At 37.0% G+C, this 20,288-nt stretch overlaps 3 protein-coding genes and 1 long non-coding RNA gene across 4 annotated transcripts; 1 reads left to right on the top strand and 3 right to left on the bottom strand.

Moving 5' to 3' along the window:
- Nucleotides 1-5,911: 5,911 nt before the first annotated feature.
- LOC110725703 (heat shock cognate 70 kDa protein-like) lies at nucleotides 5,912-7,483 on the bottom strand. Its single transcript, XM_021905177.1, has one exon. The coding sequence runs from the start codon at nucleotides 7,239-7,241 to the stop codon at nucleotides 6,285-6,287; it is 957 nt and encodes a 318-aa protein (XP_021760869.1). The 5' UTR covers nucleotides 7,242-7,483; the 3' UTR covers nucleotides 5,912-6,284.
- A 478-nt stretch (nucleotides 7,484-7,961) lies between these two features.
- LOC110725707 lies at nucleotides 7,962-12,361 on the bottom strand. Its single transcript, XR_002512215.1, has 3 exons — nucleotides 9,212-12,361; nucleotides 9,029-9,106; nucleotides 7,962-8,323 (listed from the first exon to the last, which is right to left on the bottom strand). It is a non-coding gene; the product is annotated as an uncharacterized LOC110725707 (long non-coding RNA).
- Nucleotides 12,362-15,619: 3,258 nt separating this feature from the next.
- Nucleotides 15,620-18,152, top strand: LOC110725404 (PKS-NRPS hybrid synthetase CHGG_01239-like). Its single transcript, XM_021904887.1, has 4 exons — nucleotides 15,620-16,907; nucleotides 16,991-17,614; nucleotides 17,706-17,995; nucleotides 18,099-18,152. Exons 1-4 carry the CDS (start codon nucleotides 15,620-15,622, stop codon nucleotides 18,150-18,152), a joined length of 2,256 nt encoding a protein of 751 aa, XP_021760579.1.
- A 706-nt stretch (nucleotides 18,153-18,858) lies between these two features.
- On the bottom strand, nucleotides 18,859-20,145 carry LOC110725403 (protein MAIN-LIKE 1-like). Its single transcript, XM_021904886.1, has 3 exons — nucleotides 19,872-20,145; nucleotides 18,954-19,789; nucleotides 18,859-18,912 (listed from the first exon to the last, which is right to left on the bottom strand). Exons 1-3 carry the CDS (start codon nucleotides 20,143-20,145, stop codon nucleotides 18,859-18,861), a joined length of 1,164 nt encoding a protein of 387 aa, XP_021760578.1.
- Between the last annotated feature and the right edge of the window lie 143 nt (nucleotides 20,146-20,288).

Genomic DNA, 20,288 nt, shown 5'->3' with positions numbered 1-20,288 from the left:
TGTCAGAAAGTTTAGGGAGTTCTTGCATTTTACCTGTTATTAAAGGTCAAAACTCAAGTGAGTGAGTGATTTGCAACTTTTGAAAGTTAAGTGAGTGATTTGCAAATTTTGAAAGTTAAGTGAGTGATTTGCAACTTTTGAAAGTTAAGTGAGTGATCTACAACTTTGTGCAAAGTTTAGGGAGTAGTTGTGTAGTTTACTCGTTTTCCAGGTAGATGTGACATGAGATACCTACGTGAGTGATGGAGAATTTAAATGTGGACTACGTGCTGAGGATTATGAAATTAAAGGAAGGTGGAGACTGAGGAAGATGAAATTTAAGAAAGAAGTTGGCCATGATGGTAAATCAGTAGATGTGTGGAGGTGTTTGGGAAAATTTGGTATTGATTGGTTAACAAACCTCTTTAATAAGTTATGGAGGGATATAAGGATCGAGCAAGATTGGAGGAAGAGCAAGATTGTTCTAAATATCAAGGAATCAAGCTTAAGAGACACACTATGAAGTTATATGGGAAAGAGTGATTGAACATATAGGTTAAGGGTATGCACAATCATTTCAAATAACTAATTTGATTTATGCCCGTCTAAAGAGTTATGGAAGCAATCCATTTGATAAGACAAATGATGGAGTCTTATAGGGTAAGAAGAAAGATCTCCATATGGTTTCTATTGATTTATAAAAAGTATATGACAAGGTGCCAAGAGAGGTACTTTGGTGGACAATGTTGAATAAAGGTATTCTACAAAGGTGCATGGACCTAATTAAGGATATATATTGGGATGTGTTTACAAATGTGAGGATACGTGGAGGGTCGACATTGCTTATAACTTTGTGCTGAAATGATCAATTGCGTATTTGACAACTAGTATCATGGGATTCATGGGTGCTTAATGACTTTCTTACCCTGTTTTTCAACTGTTAGGAAATAAGGATGCAACTGTGTTTGATTAATGCGGAAGTGCGGAACAAATCAATGAAAAATAAAAACGAGAAAAGCAATAAAGAAAATAAACAAAGAACACAAGAATTTACGTGGTTCAGTCAAATTAGACCTACATCCACGGGTGGGGGATTCGAGAGCTTCTTCACTATAATGGAGAAAGAACGAGAGAATAATAAAAGGAGTCCTAAATCTAATGACTCAAAAGGTATGATCTAATTGATCAACTAAAGGGTCATTTTAGAACACAAAGAAACCTAATAAAAACCCTAAATTGTTGCCCAAGTATACTCAAATAGCCGTCATAGAAATTAAAAGATATAATTTTAGGAAATATTCCATAAATTACCCTAGAAAAACCGAACTATCGAGCTATAGCTCGACAGCTAGCTCATGCCTGCCGCAAGTCCTCAATCCTCATAGGGCCGAGCTATAGCTCACTCGAACCAAGCTAAAAATTGTAGAAAAAGTAAGATGGTTGATCCAAGCAAAATTGACAAACTAAATTTAACTTTATATTATTGTTACAAGTCTTTTAATCTTGTACTAGGGCAGCTAACGCGCGCGATGCGCGCGCAATAGCTAGCCATATCCAAAATCTATTTCAATTTAACCTTACATCATAAATTTAGTTCTTGACAACTTTTTAATGAGAAAAATACATAAACATATATATTAGGGGGTATAAATTCCATGCATTATTCTTAATAGTTTTTTTTTTTCCTTTTTTTTAACAAGTAATCATTATTAATGACACTAATAAATAGTTTAGATGGTATAATTGTCCAAACACTATTCATTACTAGAGCTGTCAAAAGCTGACCCGACCTGAAATACCGACACTAACCCTAACCCGTCTGAACCCGAATAAAATGGTGACCCAAACTCGACCTGAAACCAACCCTAGACCCGAGTTGACCCGAGTATTTGAGACCCAAACCCGACCATGACCCGACCCGAATGTGACCCGTAAATTATTGACCTGAATCGAACCCGACTCGAACCAGAGAATGACCCAAACTCGATTTAACCCGTCAAAACCCGAATTCAACCCGACCTGTTACTAACCCGACCTGAGGTCAACCCGACCCGTTCGTTCCTAACCCGACTCGAATTTAAACCCGACCCGAAATCAACCCGACTTGTTATTGACCCGACCCAAATTCAACCCGACTTCTTATTGACCTGACCCGAATTTAAACTCAACCTATTACTAACCCAAATTTTAGGATTTAGGAGTTTTTAGGGTAAAAAGTGTACTCCGTACTGTCTATTGAGTTTCAGGCTTTTTTTCCAATTTATTAACATGGATTCCAATTATGAAACAAAAGTGGCCTTTCTCATCTTACTTGACTTATCTCTTACATAATCCTCGTCAAAGAAAAACTGAACTGGACAACAACCAAAAAAATAAAAATAAAAATAAATAAATGATTGAATATTAGTATATTAAGGAAGGTTGCACTCTAATGGCGAGATTGACGAAATTTTCCACCATGAAATCTCTATTGTGATTGATTTTATTTTTCCTAATTATCTTCAACTTCCTATATGAGCAATGAGCTATTTGAGGACATGAGATGATAGAGTATTAGAGTAGAGCTGTGACTCTCTGAGCTGTCAATGTTTTTTAAACGTATTTGAGGCAATATAAGGGGTGAGTGAGGTGAATCGGTGATAGTGATTTTGACTATTTTTTTTTTTGAAAGATAGTGTTTTTGTCTAATTAAATCAGCCAAATGTATTTTTTTCTAAATTTATCTTATAAATAAACTTTTTTTTTTTGAATAGCAAAAACATTTCATTAATTAAAAGTCATACGACATCTACAATAGAGATTTGACGTTAACAAATACATAAGATTATAACCCGTAAATAAACTTCCATATAACTACTTATATTTTTTTTTTCAAATTTTAGTATTCACTTGTTTATTTTAATATTTTTTTAAATGTTTTAAATTATGCAATTTGATTTGGAGCTTTCAAATTTTTTTTTTTTTAAAATTTTATTGACTTGAACTGAACCCGACTCGAACCCGAGAATGACCCGACTTGAAAATGACCCTCAAATTATTGACTTGAACCGAACCCGACTCGAACCCGATAATGACCCGACCTGATTATAACCCGTAAATAATTGACTTGAACCGAACCCGACTCGAACCCGAACAGGACCCTAACTCGTTTAAACCCGTAAAAACCCGAATGTAACCCGACCTGTTTTTCACCCGACCCGAATGTAACCCGACCTTTTATTGACCCGACCTAAACCCGACCCGAACCCGATAAGATGTATGACCCGACGTGACCCGACTCAAGCATGACCGAACCGAACCCGACCCGCATAGGTCCCGACATTAACCCGTACTGACCCGACCCGAGATGACCCGACCTACACTAACCCGACTCAAACCCGACCCATTTACCCGAATTGACAGCACTATTCATTACAAAAACTTATACATATTAATTATTAATTAGGGTATATATGTAAATACATATTAATTATTAATGAGGGTATATATGTAAATACATATTTTGAAGGACATAATTGACGTAACACTATTTATAAGAGTAATCTTGTACTTTTTATAAGGTATGGATGGATGCAATATAGCACAAAACACTGTAGAAGCACAAAAAGTATGCGCCAGTTAGTGGAAATATTTTTGTCAAAAATTGAGTAAAGCAAAGTGTTAATAACTTTCAAAACCTGTCAACATCAAAATTCAAGAATATTTTGGGAAAAAAAACGCTCTCCCTTCTCTCTAAAAGCAGAGAACTACTTCAAGCTTTCCCCTGCCGCCGGCGGCCAGAGCAATGTTAGCTCAATTAAGGTCGTCGACGAGCAATTCTTGACGGCCTCGAGGCTAATTAGGAGCGGTGCTTTGCTTAGCTAACTCAATTGCTCGAATTTTCCTTTAGAAAGTTAGGGTTAGGGTTTGGTTTTTCAACTTTTGGGGATTTTATGGTCTTACAATCTCAGACCATTCTCGCATCAACGGACTACGGATACTCCAGGTGGTATAGCTGCAGCGGCAACGGCGCATGTGTTGGGGGTCTCTCGTTCTTGTGCCAAAGTATTCTCGTCAAAATGGTTTCTTTTGGTATGGCTTATTTATGTTATGGAGAAGCATGTTTGCTTTATGTGTAATAGTTTGGTTTTTAATTTCTATTTGCTTTTGTTGTGTTTAGTTGTTATTATTCATAATTTTTTGTGGATAACTTTGAAGAACTTAGGGGGATTTTGTGTATTGCTCATGTTGAAGAGGATGATATCTCTTCTCATAATTTAGAGCTGCTAGTTGGGAAGTTGGAGAATCCCTTTGGTATTCTGAACTTTGTTAGGGGTTTGAAAGATGAAGGTAACACTTTTTACAAAGAGGGTAATATGGGATTAGCGCTTGTAAAATACTCTCTTGCACTCAAGATCTTGTCTTTTGTTATGGTCTATAATGATGAAGATAAGTCTGTTTTTTCGAGCCTTGTTGTGTCTCTTAATCTTAACTTAGGTGTTTGTTATGTCAAAGAGAAAAACTTTCACAAGGTGGGTCAGTTGTGTTTTGCAGTTTTGTGTTATGATACTGCTAATGTGAAAGCTTATTTTAGAAGGGCGGTGGCAGCTGTAGAGCTCAATAAACCCGACTTAGCTTTCATGGATCTTGCACAAGCGATTAGGATTGATCCCAATAACAAAGAGTTTCAACACACACTCAAGGAGGTGACATCTTTATTGGGTTGGTCTCCGAATTTTGTTAATGAGGCACTAGCAGTTACAAGAGAGGATGAAATGTTTAGAGATTATGCTACTTTTGGGAAGGAAGAAGAAAAGAGAAAGTTAGGGAAAAAAGGGAAAAGAAGGGAAGGAGATGGCGGTGGAGATGGTTGTGTTCGTAGGTGTATTGGTGTACAAGATGTCACCAATAAGAAAAAGGATGTTGTTGGCAAATCTTTGAATTCGGAAGAGGGTAAAATCAATCCTATCGATCAAGATCAAAGGCCCAACATTATTGATAACAATTCTGATCTGAAGTCAACTTCAGAAACAAAAAACCCAAATCTTACAGGGTCAAGTTATCGGTTTTGTAACCGAAAACATATTGATTCCTATTTTCATCTTACTCCAACAATGTATGGAGCGATTTCTAAGGGACGAACACTACACTACTATTGCTCCTCTAAGAAGGATTTCATTAGCATCCGAGTACTGGATACTCCAAAGAAGATGGACTGTGTTAAAGCTCAAGAAGTTTTAACACCAATGGAGATTAGTCACCCCCCTGTGAAAGGGCATGATAGGTGTGAAACAACTCCAAATTTGGCACAAGAAGAGTTGACCATAGGTGTGGTTGATCAAGTGTCATCACGTGAAAGTTCGTCTGTGCCCCTTCCGATTGCTCCTGTCTGTGCCCCATCGAAGTCTCCTGCTTGCCTCAACGTATCATCTTCTCAAAATTTGATGATATTGGCTTCATCTCGTCGTTCCAGAGCTAGAAGGAAGAGTCATTCGCCAAGAAGCTTACCTTCCTCTGTCTTTACTAACCCTTTGTTTTGTAGGATGAGTGGTTCAAAAAGAAAAGCGTTCTACCCCACTGAAATTATTTGGTTTCCGAATAGAAAGTTGTTATATGGTTCTACCCCTAATGTTTTAATGTGTAATTTAGTTTATGTTTAATTTAGGATTTTGCTGTTGTAAAAAAAAAAAAAAAAAAAAAAAAAAAAAAAAAAAAAAAAAAAAAACACTTTCAAAACCTATCTAAGACGAAATATAAAGAATGTTAGGAAAAGGAGGTAGTACTAGGCTACAAGGCCTACAACAATACAAGTCTTAAAACTGGTATTGTAAACCATATCGATTTGTCTAAGAACTATAACAAGGCTCTAATTGGCCAAGAAGACGATTAGACGAACAAGTAACATGTAAAATACGGAAGCTATTCACAAGTATAGCAAATTAAATTAAGTTCTGTAGTATAAACAAAACAGATCAAATGATCAATATCCTTTCTCACCATACCATCAAAACCCAATTCCTGACTAAAATAAATTCAAAACCCCAAAGCATCCTTCAGAATTCAAGCACAACTAATAACATCATTCTGTAGCCATGTCGTATAGATTATTGGGGGTCGACGACAATATCTCTGGTAGCAGACCTTCGTTAAGGCATTTCTGCAATGATAGGGTCAAGAATACTCTTCAGCTCGTTTAACTTTTCCTCATACTCAGAAACTTGAGTGAGATTGAAATTCCAATTGAGCCACTGAGTATCTAGCCACTGAGTAGTCTTTTCAATTGCATCATTCATCTTGTTAGCATCCTCCTCCCGAAACTTCTTCCATCAAACTCCTACCATGTCCCGCATACTTTCAGCATAGTTCTGCAATGCAAGCTTGGCTTTTATAGCTTTTTTGCACTCCTCATCCTCTGCCTTGTACTTCTTAGCCTCCTCTACCATTCGATCAATCTCCTCTTTGGATAACCTACCACTGTGATTTGTAATAGTGATTTGCTTCTTGTTGCCAGTCGTCCCTATATGCTGCGATGACACCGTTAAGATGCCATCATTATCGATTTCAAAGCAGACATCAAATTTTTCATGGCCTTTCAGTGCAGGAGGGATATTGTGCAGAGTAAATGTACCTAAGAAGTTGTTGTCTACGGCAATGGGTCTTTCACCCTCATATACACGAAATTCAGCGCTTGTCTGATTATCAAATGCAGTGTAGGCATTACCCGACTTTTTCACTGGGATGGTAGAATTTCTTAGGACAAAAAATTTCATCTCACCACTATGAAGCTTAACTCCAAGGGACAAAGGAGTGACATCTACTAGTGTAAAGTCTTTATTGTTGTGTACACTGCTCAAGATTGCAGCTTGAATTGCAGCACCATATGCAACAGCCTCATCTGGGTTAATGCTTTGGCAGAGCTCCTTCCCATTAAAGAATTTTTTCAACAGTTGTTGTACCTTTGGAATCCTAGTTGACCCACCAACAAGAACAACAACATCAACATCATCTTTTTTCATCTTGGCATCTTCCAAACATTTCACAACAGGAACCATACAATTTGTAAACAAATCCATGTTCAACTTTTCGAACTTGGCACGGGAGATAGTTGAATTGAAATCAATACCCTCATAGAGACAGTCTACATCAATACTAGTCTCGGTAGCTGATGAGAGCATCCTTTTCGCCCTCTCACAAGCGGATCTTAACCTCCCAATAGCCTTGCGACTTTCACTGATGTCCTTGTTATGTTTTCTCTTAAATTCAGCCACAAAGTAATCAACCATTCTACTGTCAAAATCCCCACCACCTAAATGGGTGTCTCCGCTAACTGCTTTCACTTCATAAGTCTGTTTACCAATTCTAACCAAAGATACATCAAATGTTCCACCGCCAAGATCAAATACTAACACATTCTTACCCACCTCTTTCTTATTTGTGGTACCAGCATTTTTTGTTAAGAATGTGTTAGGGTAAGATGAAACAGACTGCAGAGGCTTACCTTTATAAACAAGCGACACAAATGACTCTTCTGATAAACTTATTTTTTGTTATTTGCGTCACTCCTTTATAAAGGAGCGACGCAAATGACTCTTCTGATAAACTTATTTTTTGTTATTTGCGTCACTCCTTTATAAAAGAGTGACGCAAATGACTCTTCTGATAAACTTCTTTTTTGTTATTTGCGTCACTCTTTTATAAAAGAGCGACGCAAATGACTCTTCTGATAAACTTCTTTTTTGTTATTTGCGTCACTCCTTTATAAAAGAGCGACGCAAATGACTCTTCCGATAAACTTATTTTTGGTTATTTGCGTCACTTGTTTATATAGGAGTGACGCAAATGACTGAGTAGACAATACAAAACTACTGTATTTGCGTCACTTGTTTGTTTAATGAGTGACGCAAATGAGGTGATTTTTTTTTTTTTAATTATAATAATTGCTTGTATATGGTAGTACCTTTTTTCCTTGCTAGTGGTATAAAGTAATATGCTAACGCTAATAATTGAAATTAAAATGCAATATTATTGAATGCAAATGTAAATTTCGGCAGAGTCTCCTTTGTATTTTGGCCTACCCATAAAATTGGGAATGACGGCGGCATATTATAAACCTGTCCAATAAATTTACAACTCAATATCATTGACATTATGGTCATCATCCAATACAATCACCAATACCAACCCAAATTGTTGGTAAACCAAATACATTCATGTCAAGCCTAACAAATAAAACAAGAGTCTAATAAGTAAATGGAGTTTGCTAAGTGTAGATCTAAAGTTCAACATAGCATATAAAATAGTCTGCCCAAATATCTTGAACCTCGTTTATCTCCTCCTCTTTATACGGTGTAGATCTTGAAAAATCCTATTAGCACAACACAAATAGATGAGCAAAGGTGTAATTCAAGTGTAGGTACTTCAAATTGTATTTATTAAGTAAAAATGAAATATTTGACAGCTTATACCGTAGTAAAATACTCATTGCTATGATGATTTTGAAGTATTTCGAACAGATAAAATATTCAAATTACACTATGTGAGAATAAGAAATAATTCAGGTGACAAGCAAAAGCAAAACTTAAATTGTACTTTCTCTATTTTTATTTCATTCTCTTTGGGTTAGAAGTTATCTCTTTCTTTCTCTTTGGGCTTTTAAACTTCTTAAATCGTACTTTCTCTATTTTTATTTCTTTCTTAAAATTTAAATTGCTTGGCACAATTCATAATGAAGTATGATTTAGATTTTATTGTTAATTATAATGTTATTTCCTCTTTTTCAAAGAATTTTTATTGTTATGATGGTGATTATTAAAATACAAAGAACTTAAGAAACCAACGTACAAGTGATTGAAATACCCAGCAGCCCACTTAATTAATCCCAAAAGTCAGAACATACATTAAAATGTAGCAATAAAAAAGAAATTCACTAGTTCTTAGCTAAATTATCCCCCTGCCAACAGCATATATATTAGCTATTTTTTTTACTGTTGCATTTAATCAAAAATATAGTAGTGCATCAAATAAGCATATTGAACTCAATTTAGCAATATTAATTGCTGAAGCTTTTTACCTGCGTTCATAGAGAACACTGCGGCTATAATGACTCTCATTCACAAGGTCTCCAAGCTTCTTAAGCATATCATCCTCCCTGTAAAGACAAGTTATTAATTATAAGAATCCAATATTTATTTATAAATAAAACAACAGGTGAAAGAGGATCCTAATGCCCAGCAAATAGCTAAATTCAACTCACCTCAAATCCGAGGATACAATCAGGATTCATGAATGGAAACATAGTTGCAACTTACAAGGGCCTAAATACAATTAACAATCATAGACAGTCAATTAAGTACTGCAAATCCAATTGACCCAACACATTCTAATTAATGGTATTATGGCATAATCCATTGCCCGGTTCCTAAAATAACAAGTCACTAAACCTTGGGTCATGCACTATGATGCAAATATTATTGCAATTTCAATCAATTATATCACAATTAGAAATCCAATAAAATTCACAAATCATTATACCAACCACAAAAAATAAGCTAAAACTACAGAGAATGGTTAGAGTATATACAACAAGCGAAGACAATGTCGTATGTGTACTACCGCCTCAATTGTTTGTATACAATCACAAACTCGTGGAACTTAAGGAATTCACTTCCACATAGTAGAGAAATCTGACATAAATTTACATATATTAATTAAACCAACAAAAGCCAAACAAGCTAAAAATTATTTTCTAATGAACTAACACCATTTTTGCAATTAAACTAAGTACTTGTTCAAGTTAAATGCTGAAATTTATCTACCATGAAAATATTTAACATAACAACAAGAGCCAATGGGTTGAACTTAGCTGAAATTGACTTCACAAATTGACTGCTACAATGGGTCGAACTTCACGGAACTTTTCCTCTAATTAGGTCGAAATTTCTAGGGTTTATGGGGGTAAAATATAATAAGTTTTTAGGGGGTTTTGCTTGAATTTTCTGGGGTGTTTAGCACTGATTTTGAGCTTGAATTGGGGCATTTTACTGCTTGAGGTTGAGGTTTGAATTTCTGCTCGAATAATTGGGGGGTTTTTGGCTCCAAAATGTTTAATTTTTCTAGGGTTTTTAGGGTAAGAATTTTCTAGGGTTAAGGTATGAATATTTGCTCAAATTGGGCGGTTTTTGGCAAAAAAATGTTTGATTTTTCTGGGTTTTTAGGGTTCGAATTTGTTGGGGTTTTAGGTTCGAATTTCTTCTCTAATTGGGGGGTTTTTTTTGCTCGAAATGTTCGATTTTTCTGGGGTTTTTAGGGTTCGAAATTGTTGGGGGTTTAGGTTGGAATTTCTGCTCGACTTAGGGGGTTTTTGAAAGGAAATTTTTCGATTATTCTGGGGTTTACATTCGAATTTGCTGGGGGTTTATACACCGAACTTCTGCTCGAATTGGGGGGGGGGTTTGCTCGATTTGTATGGGGGTTTTCGTGTTCGATTTTGCTGGGGGTTTTGATTTGATTTTGTGCTCGAAAATCAGAGATTTTTGGCTTGGATCTTTCTATTTTTCTGGGTTTGAAAGAATTGTGTTGTTGAATTCAGTTGTTAAAGGCAACAACAAATGGGTTAGCAAGAGTATTTTTTTTGTGGGTATATTGAATTTGGAGGCAGCAGCAAATGGGGAGATGGGTGGAAAAATTAGAATTTATTACTAACCTAGACTTATTTGCGTCGCTCATTAATTAAAAAAGTGACGCAAAAAACTTAAATTTAATGAGGTGAATTAACTATTTGCGTCGCTCATTAATTAAAGAAGTGACGCAAATAACTCTCAAACTCATTTGCGTCACTTGTTCCAAAAGGAGTGACGCAAATAAGACCGTTATTTGCGTCGTTCTAATAAATAAACGTGACGCAAATAACATAAAGCTGAAGCATATCAGGCATTTGCGTCGCTTCATAGAAAATGTGCGACGCAAATAACTTATAATGAAGCTAAAATATATCATTTGCTTCGCTTGTTTCTACGAGTGACGCAAATGAAAGTTTTTCTACTAGTGAATAAGCCTCTTTGCATCGAGGAAATACAAGTCAATCAAGCTGATTTACAGTTTGTGTAAATCAAGGGTCAATTTCGTCTTTTCAGTCATATTAGTAAGGGTAGTTTGGTCTTGTGCAAACGTTGATATTCATTGTCGTTACCACAAATCCACCTCACTCTCTCTCTCTCACTCTTACTCCCTGCAAATCCACCCCACTCCCTGCAAATCCACCTCCTCCTCCTTCCATTAAAATCAATCAACAAGCACTCCAACAACAACCCAAAAAATTAAATAAAAATGCGAATGGGAGTAATCGATCACTCAAAACCCAGAATTTCAGCTTCCAATCCTAACAAGTAACAACCACCATGAAAGCTTGATTAACCTCATCATCATCATCATCTTCATTCTCACTCCCTTAATTACCACAATTACCACTCAATTCAACCCCCAATTTCTCTCAACCTCCATTTCTATGGAACTCAAGCTCCAAAACCCATCACCCAATTCTGAAATTCCGCAAAAACCCACCTTATATGGCAGTTTAAAATGTCGCCGCAAATGAAATGCTTTCCCTAAAGAGTTGATATGGCCCTAATTTACACTCTATTCAAGTAGGGTGTCTTTTAGTTTCGCCGCGAAGCTGCCATTATTGGGAAGAAGAGGACGACGGGAAGAACTGAAGAAGAGCGAGGACGAAGATCTCAGGCTTTCTGGGTTCGTTCGGCGGAAGGCGTAAATATGGTGGTGGCTGTGATGGGTTTCGGATGGTGGTCGGAGTGATGGTGACTATGACGGTGTTGGGGTGGAAGATTGGAGAAGATGTTAATAAATTTCTTTAAAAAAAAAAAAAAAAAAAAAAAAAGAAACAGACGTTAGAGTTACTAACGTCTTCAAAACCGAATAGTAGTATAAAATTAATTTATTTGGCAAGGGGGGGCCCACAAAAAGCAACTGATTGACAAAATTCATCAATCAGGCTGATTGCCTGGGTTTGCCTCCTTTGCATCTGCATCAGTTTATTTATGTGAATAACTAACACGGCAATTAACATCATCCAAATTATAAGAAATTGACGAATTTCAGGACTGCTATTGACTGCATCTATTTTTGAGATATAAACTTTTGTCACATAAATAATTAATGTGCTTTAGGAGAAAAATAAGCTAAGACTTGTTAGCTCAACAACTCGTATACATGTAATTCCACAGTACATTCAAATGCAATCCAGATTCTTAACAAAAATCAACAGCTTAATCAACAAAAATCAACAGCTTAATTAATTAATTAATTAATTAATCAACATACTATATGCTACTGAGATAAATTGTACACACGTTAAAAAGAAAGAGGCAAAATCAAGCTATAACATTATAAAGCAAACACAATAAAAATTGGAGGATAGAAATACCAAAAATAGTATTAATTGGATTAGCGGTAGCTTGATTATTAGCAGCCTCGCCAACAAGACGTTGGGTTTGATTGAAAGCAACACAAGACGGCGTCGTTCTGTTTCCTTGATCGTTGATAATGATATCAACACGGCCGTGCTGCCAAACTCCAACACAAGAGTATGTTGTCCCGAGATCGATTCCTATGCTGGCCATTCTTTTTTCCCTTTAATCACCATTATTCAAGGAATTAAGGATTCTCGAAAAGATTGGTTAGGGTTTGACGCAATTTAGTTTGATGATTGCACAAGTATGGGAATTGAAGTGAAATAATTATAGGGGAGGTGTAGATTTTGCTTATGAATGTTTAGTGTTGACTAAAGTCTTTGATTGCAAGTAACCAATTAATCGTCAAATTCGTCAATAGTTGCAATGAAAACAATTTACGGGGCGTTTGGCAAGTGGGAATGGGAATTTGGGAAATATAAAGTGGAAGTGAGAATGGGAATTGGTAAGTGGGAGTTTGTCAAATATTCCCAATCTCTTGTTTGGCATATAACTTGGAATAAAATTAGGATTAAAGGATGAAATTACAATTTTATCCTTATTGTCTTAAATCTCAAAGACTCAAATTTGATATGTATTATTAAGTTAAGGGCAATTATGTCTTTTACATAGCTAGAGAACTCCCACCATTTTATTACCTACCCCCCTAGGTAATAAAATGGTGGGAATAGAGGGTAAATATTCCCAAGCTTATTCCCACTCCCTAAACTAATTCCCATCAAACAAACATGGGATTTTGGAGCTTGGGATTAAATAATCCTATTCCCACCTCATAATCCCACTTTCCAAACACTCCCTTTTAGTCATATTAACCATCCAATTAAAGAAGATAGGATTTTTTTTTAATATTTTTTTTTTTTGAAACAAGGATTTTATAAGGATAAAGTTATTTATAAGCTTTAGTGTAGGATAAATTTATAAGGATAAAAAAAATTGCATTTACAAAAGATAACTAAACGACACTTACAAATAATTCCTTAGATTTAGTTACATTGCAGACATCTATGATCTATCGCCTTAATAAAATATGCCATCCGAAGCAATACAATATGCGAGGTAGTACTAATTAAATTGGTTATATGAGTGAAAATACTCATATGATCTTCTAGATACTTCCAAAGATTATGAAACCATAAATTTTTAATCTTCAGCAACGAACCCTAAATTTTAGTTTGATAATAACATACAATTGACCAATGTTATGGTAGTAATAAGACTTATAACAATGTATTCTTTCAATTGTTTTTTCTACTCACTTTTCATTTTAGGTAGTTTTTTTATTTTTAATTTTCAACTCATTTTGTTTATTGTTTATCTCACTTTGCTTTATTTTTTAATGACATACATAATCATTTTACAATCTTACTCTTTCAATTCAACCCCATAATTACACATTTTCATGCTCTCTCTTTTACTTTTTTCACCATTTCTGACACAAACCCACCTTTTTATACTCTCGCTTACTAAATTTTACACCCACTCACATCACAAAAAAAAAAAAAAAAAAAATTCTTAATTTGTGTAATTATAGCAAGTAATTATAGCAAGTGAGTAAATATCTAGCATTATTTATTAAGTTATCAGCATAGTTCTCCCTAGATATCCAAAGCAGATAACTTTAGAATACATGGAAGACAACAATCTTAACAATCTTTATTTTAATCAATTGGTTGTTGGTATAGTGGTGATTGGGACTACACTTGGTAGGGAGAACCCGTGTTCGATCCCCCGCAACAACAATTGGGAGGGGACTGGAACCTAACCACCCAGAACTGATCTCCGAATCCGGATTAGCCCAAAGGGTGAACCGGGTAGAACACTAAAAAAAACAATCTTTATTTTAAGTTTGGGTATTTGCAAAATTAGAATATTAAAGAATGTTTAACGAAATCCATGGACACGATCAGGCACACAAGTAACTCAACTGCTATTTGTCGCTCCCAATTTACCAGGTAACGCTCCCTTTTTGACTTGAATGGACCACTATGCCCTTTATGCAATTTGTGTTATAAAAAGGACCTTGTTCCCCATTTGGACACCATACATGAAACGATCCCCTCACTTCACGACATTGCTGTCCCGAGCCTCCCAAAATCGGTCCCCACGGCCTTGCAACAAAATCGGTCCCCACGACCACCTAAATGTTCTATTTTTAAAAATCGTGAAATTTTCCGACGGGTCTTGGGTCATGGACGGCGAGTGGAACATACGTACGCCGGAGAATGCGTCGGATCATTCTGTAAGTTTTTTTATTTTCGGTAATTAGGACATACACCTAAAATTTCCGGATGTCCTAGGTACATCCGCCTAAAATTTTCGGATGTACCATGGAACATCCGGAAATTTCAAGCGGAAGATGGGATCCGCCTTAAAAATCCGAATGTTCCATGGTACATCCGGAAATTTTAGGCGGATGTACCAAGGGACATCCGAAAATTTTAGGCGGATGTCCCTATTCATATATATTTTTTTTAAATGTTAAGTACGTTTATTTAATTTTTTTTATGTTTATTAAGTTTTTTTTTATGTATTTTTTTTCGTGGTCTTGTGATTATTGTTGTGATTTAGTATTTGATAATTAATGTAATTTTGTTGTATTAATATGATTATTAGTAATATGTTTATTTTTTGTTTCATTATTATTATTGAAAATATTATTATTATTATTATTATTATTATTATTATTATTATCGTAGTTGTTGTTGTTGTTGATATTATTGTTGTTGTTGTTGTAGTTGATATTATTATTGTTGTTGTTGCTGTTATTTTTATTTTTATTGTTGTTGTTGTTGATATTGTTATTATTAATTAGTAGAAATATAATTTTAATATTATTATTATTATTATTATTATTATTATTATTATTATTATAATTATTATTATTATTATTATTATTATTATTTTTATTTTTATTTTTATTATTTATTAATTAATTAATGTTATGGTCTTATAAATTGTTTTGTAGTTGTTATTATAATTTTATTATCACTAATATTGTTATTGTTTTTTATTTGTTGTTATTGTTATTAGTATTGTTATTATTATTATTATTAGTATTAGTATTGTTTTTTTTATTATTATTATTATAATTATAATAATAATAATAATAATAATAATTATTATTATTATTATTATTATTTTGACATAAAGCATGTTTTGTTTAATTTGTATAGGATATGGAATCTGAGGAAGGCGGTGACGGTGTGAATTATAGTGGGAATTTTGTCACCGATACGTTTTTTCCTACATTTGACGATGCAGTTACATGGGCTGATGGTGTTTCCATAAAATTGGGATTTATATTGGTGAAATTGTCTTATAACAAAACCAGAGATGGTCGGCCGTATCGGTATTTGCGATGTGATCGATCACGAAGGAGCAAGCCGAGAGATTTGGAGAACGCAATACGGAAGGACACCAAAACCAAAGCTAATGGTTGTCCATTCTACATCAAGATATATTATGATGTGAGCACCGAAAGTTGGAAGATCACTGCGAAAAATGATCACACCGGGACACATAACCACCCAATGATTGTGTACCCAGAGGGTCACCGTAAAGTGAGCGGATTGAGTCCGGGTGCAAAACAGGTTGTGCGGGACATGACAAAGTCCAAGGTTGCTCCCCGTAACATCATGTCCACTATTGTCGAGCAATTTCCTGATGATCATCCAAACATCCGACACATTTACAATTGCCGAAATGACTTCAGGATGGAGATGTCCGAAGGAAGAGGAGTTGTTCAGCAATTTCTTCATCTGGCGAGAGAGAGTAAATACATTTACTGGGTCACGAACGATGATCACAACGTTTTGCAACATGCATTTATGGTGCACCCGATCATGGTCAACATACTCCGCACATACCCACATGTCATAGGTATGGATTCTACTTACAAGACCAATCGATATAACATGCCTTTCTTTGAGGTTGTAGGCGTGACACCGACAAACCAGAATTTTCTAGTTGGATATGTTTTCATGCGCGACGAGTGCACGACTAGCTATCAGTGGGTGTTGCAGAGATTAAGGGAGTTGATTGGGTTTGATATAGAGCCATCTGTATTTATTTCAGACCGTGATCTTGGGCTTTGTGTGGCTTTGAGAGAAGTCTTTCCAGGGATGTCACATTTACTCTGTCTATGGCACATCAACAGAGATGTGGAGGCTAAGGTGACGAAGATGTTTGGAAACAAGACGGTTGGTGTCAGTTTTAGAGCTGGGAGATGGTTCAAAATCGTGAATGCAACAACACAGGCGAAGTATGATCGTGCTCTAACTGCCATGCAAGTGAGGTGGGGAAAATATCCGGAAGTGATTCAGTATGTTCAGAGAACATGGCTTTGTCATAAGGAGAAATTTGTGAAATTTTGGACGAACCAGATTCTTCATTTTGGTATCACCACCAACTGCAGAGTTGAGAGCCAACATTCAGCAGTGAAAACTTGGTTTGAATCATCCACAGGTTAGTTGTATGATTTTATTAGTTGTTCTCGTTGTTACGTAATTGTAATTGTATTTGAATTTACTAATTAGAATCATTGGCAGGTGCTTTGGATACCGTATGGGCCCGAGTCCATTGTCATATTGGTAATCGCATCATACAAATTCGTAATGAGTTGGAGGCATCAAGGTCTAAAATTGGTCAGATGTACAGACAGTTGCCACTTTCACGTATAAATGGCAAAGTGTCTCAACATTGCTTGAAAGTTCTGGATAAGGAGACGAAAAGGATGCGGGATTTGAGTTACCAGGTCCATGAACGGTGCGGATGTGCTATGCGTGTGACCCATGGTCTTCCATGTGCTTGCCAGATACATGATTCGATAGTTGCACAGACAGGATTGTATAGCAGCCAAATTCATTCTTTTTGGAAGATATTGGTTATTGGTGATGGTGTTAACATTCCTGAAGTGGTAAATGATTCGACCGAGGAGGCTGCACATTTTCGGTCCCTAATCGACGAAGTCATGGAAAGTGACCCGACCGTACGTCGAAATGTAACGCAAATCATTGAAGAGGAGCTACATCCAGATCATTCACACCTTGAAGAACCACATATCAGCCTTAACACTCGTGGTCGACCGAAGAGAAATAACATTAGGCGTGATCGTAGCTATTTCGAGCATGTGAACCGTCAACACACTCAACGTGGTGGTGACCCAGAACCAGGTAATACTAAAATTCTATATTTAATATAAAAATATGTAAACTTAATACTTGTAGCTTTACTAATAATTTATCTTTTAATTTTGTGTTGTAGATCCAAGTGACATTAGTCAATGCAGGTATTGGAACTTGCTTCCAGCCCCAATGTTGCCGTACATTACGTTTTGGAAGGATGTCATCGGTGATGGGAACTGTGGCTTTCGTTGTGTTGCCGACTTCTTCTTTGGCGATCAAAATCAGTGGTTAGACGCTCGGGAAACAATAGCGAACGAGATCGCTGGTCATCCTGCTTTGTACGAACGGATTTACGGGCTTGAGCGACTTTGGATGAACGTGGAGCGTATTCGATGGGATGGTGGGGCTGTCCGGGAGCGGAATTGGATGGTTACAATTCAAGATTTATTTCCTATTGCTACGTGGTTCAACGCAAGGGTGATTTGTCTCGGAGTAGGCCTAGTACCAACTTGCTACTACCCATGCATCACAGTATTACCGCTTAGGGCAAGCAACGGGGTTCGGTCATCGACTCGAGAGTTTGTGATTGCTACAGTTGGTGGATCACATTTTATCCATCTTGACCTTGTACCTGATTCACCACTCCCGCCGATCGCCGGTTGGTGGACGGAACACCACGAGGATAGTGTCAATGGATGGGATCAAGCATATAAATTGAGAAGGGACATGTGGGATGCATTAGTTAGGTAGTTTGTAATGTACATTCACTAACTTTGAACATTTGTAAGAAAATTAGAATTATGAAATTAATTTTAAATGTATTTGCTTTTAATCTAACATGATATGCAACAAAACATCAAATATAAAATAAAATAAGTGTCCAGTTTATACATTACATTTTAAAAAAATTAAAAATAAGTTCATAACATAATTAAAACCACTAACAGAACATCTAATCAACATAATCTAAAGTCCCATTTTTGACCTCCAATCAAATACAAGCTGCTCAGTCATTGTTCGAGTCTCACTCGACATTTCAGGATACTCAGCTAGTGCTCTTTGGTGAATCTCCATGGACCGACCCATCCACTGCAAATCAAACAATAACATATTATAAACACAAAAATTCATAGAAGTCATTGTTAATATAATAATAAGCATAAATACTTACGTAATCAGTGTTAGTCCGCTCAGGCAGGTTGCTTGTAACTCTTGCACCTGGAGATACCTGCGGGTGAGAAAACCTGTACATCCACTGCATGTAACCAGGCGCAACCGAAGGAGCTGCAGCACTAAGCCTGGGTAAGGCACCTAAAACAACACTCTGAGATACCCCAGGGATAAACCTGTTCCACATCACAGCTGTCATCTCAGTCGGGAAGTCTACCCGATACATCTTCAAGTTAGTCGGCCTCTTGGCCTTCTCTGGCCTGATGATCTCGCGGGGAATGCCTTGCACGAAACCAAGCTGGCGCACCACTCTATCAGGCATGTATGGCTCAATGATGTTACGGTACTGGATGCAGCCAATGAATAAAGTGGGGGGCACTCGTAATGCAGGATCAGCTCCGTACGGTAGCCAGTTCACCTCACGGTCAGTAAGCGCATCAATCCTAGTACGAAAAGCTAACAGGCTCTCCAGGTTCTTGCTAGGACATCCCGCTCCAACATCCCAAGCAGACGCACGAGGCATTTGAAGGTCCTGGGTTAAGGTACCCTGCTGTGGCCGAAAGCATGGAAAGTACTCGTAAATCCACGCTTGCAGAAGCGTGAGACAACCAGCAATCGAATCAACACCTTTCCGTGATGCCGTGCCCAGTTGCCGATACAAGTAGGCCAGTGCAGCTGTTCCCCAAGCATACTCGTTAATAGAGACATCCGTGTGACATAGCTCGTGGAGGAAGGAAGGATGCGTACGGTTACCACTCTTGTCTACAAACAGTGTACCTCCAAGCACTAACCACAAGTATGCATCAAGCTGCTCACTAAAATCCCGGTCAACCGCCAATGTCGGCTCAAAAATCTTATCAGTCAACACCCCACTACCCTGCCAAATGGTCTTTGTGCCGCAAACCTCAGACAGATCATCTAGAGTCATATCCATGGTGACCGAGCACGCGTCCCGTAACACGTCCGTGCAACCCGTAACCCAAGTATGTTGTACACGTCGTGCAGCAAGATCGTAATCTCCCCAAATGGCATGTGAAAGGTATTCGTATCTGGCTGCCACCTCTCAACAAAAGCAGAAAAATCAACGACCAATCAAGTCTCTTAAACATCAGGTCAGGCAAGTGAGACAACCAACTAGCATCAATCGCCGCAAGGTCCTCCACAGATTGACGACCTCGCCAAGTGAACAAGTCAGAACATAACTTTGTCCTACTCAAACAGCGCAAAACACTACGCTCCTGTTCCATCCAGATATACCGTGCCACGTGACCGCCAAAACTAAGGATAACTGACCCATCCTCAGGCCCACCCGGCATCGGTTCCTGCACTAACCATGCCTCTGCAGAGTTGGAAGTAGGCTGACTCGATCCACTACCAACAAATCTCCCAGACTGACCCCTATATACCATATGGAAATCCTAAGGGTCCTGTTCTTCATCCCGGTCACCAGCATGACTAGTCGAACATTCTTTTTCCTCGTCAGATTTTGGTGCTTCACTTGCAGAGTACAAGGGCCGACTACTATCAGACTGTTGGTCTAGACCAACCACTA

The sequence above is a fragment of the Chenopodium quinoa genome, unplaced genomic scaffold (genome assembly GCF_001683475.1).
Source record: "Chenopodium quinoa cultivar QQ74 unplaced genomic scaffold, ASM168347v1, whole genome shotgun sequence".
NCBI lineage: Eukaryota > Viridiplantae > Streptophyta > Magnoliopsida > Caryophyllales > Amaranthaceae > Chenopodium > Chenopodium quinoa.
This window is presented reverse-complemented; position numbering and strand designations above follow the sequence as displayed.